Source organism: Carlito syrichta, unplaced genomic scaffold, assembly GCF_000164805.1.
Source record: "Carlito syrichta isolate Samal-C Ts95f unplaced genomic scaffold, Tarsius_syrichta-2.0.1 Scaffold315403, whole genome shotgun sequence".
Classification (NCBI taxonomy): Eukaryota; Metazoa; Chordata; class Mammalia; order Primates; family Tarsiidae; genus Carlito; species Carlito syrichta.
Genome location: NW_007259499.1, coordinates 396622 through 406211, shown reverse-complemented (window position 1 = coordinate 406211; position 9590 = coordinate 396622). Strand labels below are relative to the sequence as shown.

The following is a 9590-nucleotide window of genomic DNA, read 5'->3' as shown; positions in this document are numbered from 1 at the left end:
CCCTTGGCCCACTGCTCTGTGGTGGACCAGCCCATCTTCATCACCCACTCCGTACCCAGAACTCCTCTTCCCTTTAGAAGTCAGTCATTTCCTTCCATCCCTCACAGCTTTTGTGTCCTCACATATTCCACCTTTAATGATATGAAAATCATACCTGGAGCAAACCTTTTATTCCTTTTATTGCCTCATTTAATACTATCATCATTAGTCAACAACATGATAGTAAAAATCCTTAGCTCTTGGAGAAGTCAGTGAAGGTATAGACTGAAGTAAGAGTGGCTGTGAGTTGATAGTTATTGGATCTGGATGATGGGTGAATGGGGGTAAGGGAAGTCCATAAATGACTTTCTCTACTCATACATGTTTGAAATTTGCCATAATAAAATTTTAAGAATAGACTTAGCTCTTTGGTATCCATTTAAAAATAGATGTGCTTTTTGAGTCAGCTCATGAAATGATGTGGTGTGTGGGGTGGACTAAGACTCAAGCTGATCCTGCTTCCTGAACACCCACTCCCACCTCACCCCAGGTGGACAGAAAGTCTTTGGTACCTGGAATCACTACATCTCTCCCCTCCTCAGGTCTAGTACTTGAGTATCAGGATCCTGGCACACTGCTGCTGCTGCTGCCGGTTAAAGTGACCAGATCAATCCATACAGAGTCATATGTTAATTTCTTTTTTTCTCTTCTTTTTTATTTGAGTCGGAGTCTCACTCCGTTGCCCAGGCTGAAGTGCAGGGGCACACTCACGGCCACCACAGCCTCGACCTGCTGGGCTCAGACGATCCTTCCGCCTCAGCCTTCCAAGTAGCTGGAACTACAGACGCATGCCACCATGCCCAGCTAGTTTTTGTGTGTGTGTGATTTATTGTAGAGACGAGGTCTCACCAAGTTGCCCAGGCTTATCTCAAACCCCCAGGCTCAGGCATTCCTCTCGCCTTAGCCTCCCAAAGTGCTGGGTTTACAGGCTGAGCCAAGGCACCCAACCATATGTTAATTTCATCTCATTCATTAAAGCTAACTGTGAATAAAGCTCTGTGCTAGGCATTGTGAAGGGAAATATGAAGTGGGTATCCGCGACTATCCTGGTGCAGTACAGACACTAAGAACAGTCATCTGAAATAGAGCTACGTTAGCGGGCTGTGAGGGAGAGGGGAACTGAGTCAAGGACAGTGATTCAAACTACTGAATGTCATCTTAAGGAAAAGGTAAGCTTCCTTCTGCTCAGAGTTCTCGTTGTTATCTTTTTCCCTCCTCCCCCTCCTCCTCCTGGAGCTCTATCATACAACTTCCCTCTATTCCAAAGCAGTGGTCCCAACTTTTTGGATATCCAGGACCAGTTTCGTGGAAGACAATTTTCTACAGACGGGAGGAGGGGGATGGTTCCGGATGATTCAAGCACATAACATTTATTGTGCACTTGGTTTCTACTGTTACTGGATTGTCATGTATAAACGCAATAATTATACAACTCGCCATTTTTTTTTTTAAAAAGAGGCGCAAATGGAAGTGGTAAATAAAATAATGGGCCGGTCAAGCACAGACTAAAATAATGTCCGATTCTGACTTAAAGCCTGCCACAGATGCAGCTGTCTGATTGAAGTCCGTCAACTCCCTGGCCGCTCCCTGAGAGGGTTTTGATAGGAGTCTACAGGCAACTGGTTTATGGTCTCTGGGCCTTCAAACCTCACTGCTGATGTTTGCCTGTCTTTGCAGCCGTTCCCCAGCACTAGCATCACCACCTCAGCTCCACCTCAGACCTTCAGGCCTTAGATTCTCATGAGAAGCGCTCAGTTTGAATCCCTCACAGGCCCAGTTCACAATAGGGTTCATGCTCAGATGAGAATCCACGGATCTGGCAGGAGGTGGAGCCCAGGCAGTAATGCAAGTGTTAGGAAGCTGCTGTGAGTACAGATGAAGCGTCACTGGCTTGCCTGTTGCTCGCCTCCTGCTTTGTGGCCCAGTTCCTCACAGGGGTTGGAGACCCCTTGCCTGGGCATTGGGAACCCCTGTTCTAAAGAACCCAAATAGATTACAGTTACCAATGTGCGTTTTTCTTCTCTTTTTAAATTATAATAGTCTTACTTCTCGTTTGCCAAAAACTGGAGAAACCATCCATGGACACAAGTTTTTTATTGGCTTTGGAGGGAAAGGTGCCAACCAGTGTGTCCAGGCTGCCAGGCTTGGCGCAAAGACGTCCATGGTGTGCAAGGTGAGTGTAAAGCGGAGTGGTGAGACTCTGGTTTAACACTTCAGTGTTTTTGTTTTGCTTAAAGTGTACGCTTCAGAGGCATGTAAAACATGCACAGTGTTGTGCAACCCCCACTTCTGCCCAGCTCCAAAACATTCCCGCCATTCCAGAGTAGAACCCCTCACCCCTTAAGCAGCCCCTTCTCACTTCTTCCTCCCCCAAGCCTGCCCTGGCAACTACCAGTCTGTGTTCTGTCTCTATGGGTTTATCTACTCTGGACATTTCATATAAGTGGACTATATATTATGGGACATTTTGTGTCTGGCTTATTTCATTTAGCGTACTGTTTTTGAGGCTCACTCACCTTGTCGCATGTATCAGTATTTCATTCCGTTTTACTCTGTTGTTTGGTTATGCCACACTTTGTTTCTTCATCGGTGAATGGATTGAGGACACAGCCTGTTTCCACCTTTTGGCTGCTATGAAGAGTGCTGCTGTGAACACGCATGCACATGTGCTTATTTGAGTACCTTTTATCAAATCTTGTGGAAGTTCATTGTTTTTAAAGATGTAAATAGATGAGAGTAATCTCTCTTGTTTTTCGCGTCAGTTTCTACCTCGTTAAACCTCTGGGAAGTAGCAGTCCTCAAATAACTTCATGCTGCATTCCCGGAATGTAATGAGTTTATAACTGGAGTGTGAGAAATGAGGGGAATTAGCCGACGCCCCTGGGTTTCTGCAGTTCAACTTCTAAACCCCAGCGTGAGCCGTCCTGTTTTTGACAGGCTTCACTGCAGCAACACAGCTTTTGGAAGCGTGGTGCAGCAACCCATGATTTACTCATCTGTAAGTCGTATTCCTCTAACGCTGCATCTGAGATCAGAAGGGATCTGGGCCTTCAAAAACTACACATAACTGAGTCTAGGCATTCTTCTGTTCGGGTATATAGAGAAACGATCTGTAACACACAGTAGTTCTATTTTTGGCCACCCTGTCGAAATAATTTGAAAATAAAAGAAATCAGCTGCCAGCAGGTCAAATGTTTCATCTTTCACAAAATTACAAGGTGCTAGCATTACAGTACTAGGATAGCAGGAAGGGTGGATTGTGTTTGTTTGGTTGTTTTAGGGAGAGCTGGTCTGGGTCTACACAGTAGAGTATAGGCAAAACACGAGAAACTTTGAAGAATGAGCTCTCTCCAGCGAACTGTGTAGATTTTACCAAAATTTCTCTGGAATGCTATTTTCACTACATTCTGCACTTTTCTTTCCACAGGAGTCTTTAAGTGATTTATAAAATATACAATTATTACTTCATCTGCTAATGAGCTATAGCCTTATTTCTAACTTATGAGTCACATGATATGATTCTCATATGGCTATTTGGTCAAAAACATCATGTGAAGCCCAAGATTCACAGTAAGAAACACTTGTTTGCTGAGGTTGAGCTCTGATAGATTTAAAACATCAGTGCAAGTAGTCAGCAGTAAATTATGTTCCAGGAATCTTGGGGCTGTAAGGGGGACTGATTAAAAATCTTTGCCCTGACCCATCCCCTACTTAATGAGAAATGAAGGGCTTAGCGAATAGTCAGAGGGTGCTGACTTAAGGGGACCTGGGAACTGGCTGAGAGAGCCTGGTCATGGAATCAGTGCTGGGAGGGAGGTGCCCAGCGGCTGCCCTGGCTCGAGGGGCGTTCCCCGGAGCTGGAAACGTGAAAGAGAGGCTAGAGAACCCCTCCCTCCGGGAAGCATCATGGGAGCTATTCACGTAGCCATTGAAGTCAAGGCTGGATGTCCCCTGGGATCTCAGCCAACCCTAAGATTTTGAGATCAGTTTTATTTTAGGTCTGTTGAATTTGAGTTAAAGAGAAGTGAAAAATAGAAATCTTTGAATTATGGAACCGAACTTGGGGAATGAATCATGAAGCCCTGTAAGTCGAAGTGAGAGGAATAGAAGGCAGGAGCCGTATTTTGGGAAATGTTCCACCAGGGAGGTTGATTAAGCAGACGTGCTGCTTGCTGTATTCTGGCTTGAGTGTGATGGTTTATGTCAGCATCTGTATAGTTTTGAAAGTTCTACACGTCTACTGTGCCCCTGATTTAGTCATCTAACGTTGGCCCCACCATGAAATTTAGCCTGAGCGTCTGCACAGTGGAGGACAATAAAACATGACTGCATCTAAAACCTGTCCAGGGCAACTGTGCTTAGATAACCTGGAACCTTCAAATATGGATTATTTAAAAGCTTAAACAAATGACTTAATATTCTCAGATTTCTTTCAAAATGAAAATAATACATATCTGTATCATGGCTGTTATTATTTTCTGTCCATTCCTTGTGATGTTTTTTTCTACCATGAAGTATATTTTTATTAAGCAAATTAGCCAAATTTGTTTTATAGCTGCTTTTCTTTTTTTTTTTTTGAGTGGGAGTCTCACTGTGTCGCCCAGACTGGAGTGCAGTGGCCGCTCCCGGCTACCGCAGCCTCGACCTGCTGGGCTCCGGCGATCCTTCCGCCTCAGCCTTCCAAGTAGCTGGAACTACAGGCGCACGCTACCACGCCCAGCTTATTTTTTGATTTATTGTAGAGATGAGGTCTCGCCAAGTTGCCCAGGCGGGTTTCGAACCCGTGGGCTCCGGCAATCCACTCACCTCAGCCTCCCAAAGGTGCGGGATTACAGGCTGAGCCACCGAACCCAGCTATAGCTGCTTTTCAAAGATGACAAGTTCCTTAGCCAGACGTGGTGGCATGCAGCTGTAATCTCAGCTGTAATCTCAAGGATCACTTGAGCCCAGGAGGTCAAAGCTGTGGTGAGCTGTGATCATGCCACTGCACTGCAACCTGGGCAACCGAGTGGGACCCCGACTCAAAAAAGAAAAATAAATAAAAATAAATAATTTTTTAAAAGATGACAAGTTCCAAGCAGAAACCAAAATCATTAAATTGATCAAGATAAAAATGAACAGTTGGAGCAAAAGAAAAACAGGTAGAAAATGTCCTGTGATTTTTTAAAATTAACATTCATTTACCTACGTACTGCCCTAAACCAAACTAGAATTTAAGCTCTTATGAAAATTATTGAATGGCACAAGCAAAAAACATCTTATATTGAACGAGGGAGAAATATGTGTTAAGATATATGTGGCAAAGACTATTAAGCAAAAGTTACCTCAATATTTGTACAGTGACATGTATAATGAAACACTTCAAGTAGTTAAGAGTTATGTAAGCTGGTTTCGGTGGCTCAGCCTGTAATCCCGCACCTTGGGAGACTGAGATGAGTGGAATGCCTAACTCCGCGGGTTCGAGACCCGCCTGGACAACTTGGCGAGACCTCATCTCTACAATAAACCAAAAAATTAGCCGGGTGTGGTAGTGCACGCCTGTAGTTCCGGCTACTTGGAAGGCTGAGGCGGAAGGATCGCCGGAGCCCAGCAGGTCGAGGCTGCAGTGACCGGGGAGCGGCCACTGCACTCCAGTCTGGGTGACAGAGTGAGACTCCAACTCAAAAAAAAAAAAAAAAGAGTTATGTAGTCAGTGTTTAACTGAGTCATAGGCCAAGGCTAACGATAATTGAAGGTGGTATTTTGAGATTTAAAATCCAGACAGATATGGTGGAAAACGAAAGTCATTTTCCTGGGACAAAAAGCCTACCAGGACATCTTTCATAGAACTTCACCTGATACAAGTGTTTTCTCCATTGCACTGACGCGAAGTGTTAGAGGGGAGAAAGTGATTTCTGAGCATCAGGAAAGGACAATATTAGAGAATTCAAGATGCTGTGGCCTCATATGTGCCCAGAAACCATGGGATGGTATGGACCCAAATGACCTAGCCAGGAATCACCAAACTAGGAGGACTTTTGAGAAATTACCTGGCCTTGCTTCCTTCAAACATGAGACCATCCAGACTCGGATATAGGCAGCCATCTGTGTTCTCTTCGGAAGGATCAGGCATGAAGTTCTGTGACAGAGACAATGCGTGTGAGCAGGGCTGCCCAAAGTCCAGTCCTTAGGCCAGTTCAAACTGTCACTGCTCCAGACAGTACAGGAATTGAGAGTAAGCAGTTAGAATCACTGATGGCAATTTGACAGTATAACTTTATAGCTGTTAAATATGATGGTAATAATAAGGCCTTGTGTTTTGTACTTTTTTCATAGCATTGTTATTATATGTTATGAAATTATTAGCTCACAATGGATTGAGAGCAAGAAAAGAAAAAACCAATGGGCCTGCATCACAGAGAGCTTAAAATTAGCGTACCCATCACCTTAATTAACCAAAGAGGTACCTTCTATGCTAGATTACTATGGGAGAACCAGCTAATCATGCATTGAGATTTTTTCATTTTCTTTTATCTAATTTTTATTTTTAAAGATGTAGGGTACAATTCAGGGTTAGGTATACAAATATTCATTATACAGGCACCCTTGATGATGAAGTATCCCCCCCCCAGCAGTTTCCCACTACTACCAACCCCAGTGGCTGACGATAATTGTTCAAGTTTCGCTTATAAGTGAGAACATGTGGTAGTCTGTTCTTTGTTTCTATGATAGATCTCTCAGTGTTATAGACTCTAAGCCCATCCAACAAGTTGCTGAGATTTTTCATTTTCAAAGATCAAAAGTTAGTCACCAGGGTTTCCCAGGTAATATATAATGAGGTGAATTCTGTCCTTTCTGGAACTCTGTTGAAAGACAGCTGGCTAATACTGGTTGGCTGTGTTGACTGGAATGCTTGGCCATATGTCCAAACACATGACCCTGTAACCAAACAAACAGTATATACCCTATATAGGAAGGAATGGTAAAAGTTAGAGAGAACAGTGGCTTACCACACACCTGCCACCACTCTCAAACGGCCAGGCCGGATGATGGCAATGGTGGCGGTCACTTTGTCCATCAAAGGCCATTCTTAAGATAAACAGCCCTTTAGATAGGATTTAAACATCAAGCCTAAATAACTGGACTTTTGTGTATTCTTTTCTATCTCTTGTTACAAAGCCACACGTGGCAGGTTCAAAGTTAATATGAAGGGTTTATTCACAAAATGGCTGCCGTGTATGCTTGCATGCAGCAGATGCAGCTTCTCCTTCCCAGCCAGCTACTCACCAGGCACTGGACAGTCGCAAGAGATCTTGAGTCAAAGATTCAGCCGCACTCTGCTTGGTTTTAGTGTTCATCCTATTTTCATGTTCAGCGCTTTGAAAATCGGTCACCCATTTTAATATATACGATTACTTTATCGCAGAATGTTCAATTTCTTGTGACCTTTGGCAAGATACCTTGGTCTTCCGTGTTTTATTTACCTCCACTGTGTGTTGAGGGGTGGAATCCCTAGATGGTTTCTACCATTTGAGGATTCTAAGCAGCCTGGACAACCATTCCTCAATCATTTTGAAAAAGGGAGGTTGATGGTGTCATAGCACTAACTGGGCTACCCCTCCTCTGTATCGAGTCACAGTTCTGGGCCACCGGAGCCACACCAAAGCTCTCCCCCGCTGAGGAAGGACCTCCCGGTAAGAGTAAAGGAAGCCCCTCAGTTCCTGCAGCTGGAGAAAATGCTCTTGACCCCATAAGCCCAGCCCTTTTGTTTTCCATGAGCCTTGCTGCATTGCCAGATACAGTAGCCACTAGTCACATGTGGATACTTAGATTTAAATGTGATGAAAATTTAAAAATTGGATTTATTAGTCACACAGGCTGCATTCCCACTGTCTGTATTGGGCAGCACAGAGGGAGAACATCTCGTCATTGCAGAAAGTCCTTTTGGATGGCACTGCTGTGCAATGTTTAGGGCAGAGCTGAGCCTGGGATATCCTGAAGGGTATCTTGGCTTCTGTGAGTTGCCTGGCCGAGGGCACGTGGTCCACTGTTGCTCTTGACCTGGCTCCTTTCACCTGGGACAGACTCCCACACAGAAGCTACCTCAGATTACATGAGTTTCCAAGAGCCTTTCTGCCCAAAAGTATTTCGCTCTGCAGCCAAAAGAGTGTGAGAGTGCCTTCAAGAGGCTGTTGCTAGAAACAAAACCTTGTACACTGGGTGTGGGGTGGCTTATGCCTTTAATCCCAGCACTTTGGGAAACCGTGGCAGGAGGATCACTTGAAGCCAGGTGTTCAAGACTAGCCTGGGCAATGTAGCGAGACCCTGTCTCTATTTATGGAGAAGGAGAAGAGGACAAAAGAAAGAAAGAAGCAAGACCTTGTGTAGAGCCATCCTGCAGCCACAGCTAGATTTGTTTGGGTGCTTGTGGTCTTGTTCCTTCAAGAACCACAAGCTGGGTCCAAGGGAAGTGAACAGCGGGCACTCACGATGATCCAGGCCTGAAGGAGTGCCTTCCATGTCCAGGGCTGGGGGAGGGGTACATACATTCCAAGCCAGAGTGTCCCATGAGCTTTTAGGAAGACAAGACTAACAGCAGGAAATGGCAAACAGTATACAACGGTACTGAATGACGGTAGTTGATTAGAAATGCTGTAGGAGTTCTGGCAATGAGAGGACTAACGGCGGCCAGCATAGGGAAAGCAGGCCTTAGGTTGATGCCTGAAAAATAGGTGAGGTATGGCGAGGTGCAGGAGAGGGGCAGGGACTTTTAAATTCTCAGAAGAAGCTGGGCTCGGTGGCTCAGCCTGTAATCCCGCGCCTTTGGGAGGCTGAGGTGAGTGGATTCCCTGGCCCGCGGGTTTGAGACCCACCTGGGCAGGTGAGACCTCATCTCTACAATAAATCAAAAAATTAGCCGGACATGGTAGCACATACCTGTAATTTCGGCTACTTGGAAGGCTGAGGCGGAAGGATCGCCGGAGCCCAGCAGGTCGAGGCTGCGGTGGCCGGGAGCAGCCACTGCACTCCAGTCTGGGCGACACAGTGAGTCTCCAACTCAAAAAAAAAAAAAAGAAAAGAAAAGAAAAAATAAAAAATTAAGTTCTCAGAAGGGAAGGCGAGGAAACGGACATGAATGTGTGGTACTCACACGTAACCAAGGGGTGACAGCAGGTCGGGAGTGGCCTTTTCCTGGTTGCTCTGCAAAACAGGGAACTCTCGGTGTTTTTGCTAAATATGAGTGTTAGGAAGATAGAAGCAAAGGAAGCAAGGGGAGTCAGCGTGGGCCACTTCAGACTGTGGATGGGTTCAACAAGCACAAGCCAAGGAAATCTTTCTGCTTTATAATCTCTCGCCCTCCCCCAGACTCTGCAGGTCACACTCCTCTGACTCCCATGTGATTCGCCAGCACAGCCCCAACCAAGACTGTGCTCTCCCCTCACCCCCGTTTCTTCTCACACACAAGGCTTTACAACTCTCTCCCAGGTCTTCATCTGGGCCACACGTCGTAATCACCTGGGGAGCCTGCTGCAGTCCCACCTGCAGAGAGGCTGTCTTTTTTTTTTTTTTTT

General features: G+C 45.3%; 1 protein-coding gene across 3 annotated transcripts in view; it reads left to right on the top strand.

The window, feature by feature from the left end:
• Positions 1 to 9590, top strand: part of RBKS (ribokinase) — an 81351-nt gene that overhangs the window by 15830 nt on the left and 55931 nt on the right. For all 3 annotated transcript variants that reach the window (XM_008072757.1, XM_008072758.1, XM_021706298.1), the window contains exon 2: positions 2080 to 2212. In XM_008072757.1, coding sequence (XP_008070948.1) covers positions 2080 to 2212 — 133 coding nt within the window. The remainder of the gene's footprint in view (positions 1 to 2079; positions 2213 to 9590) is intronic.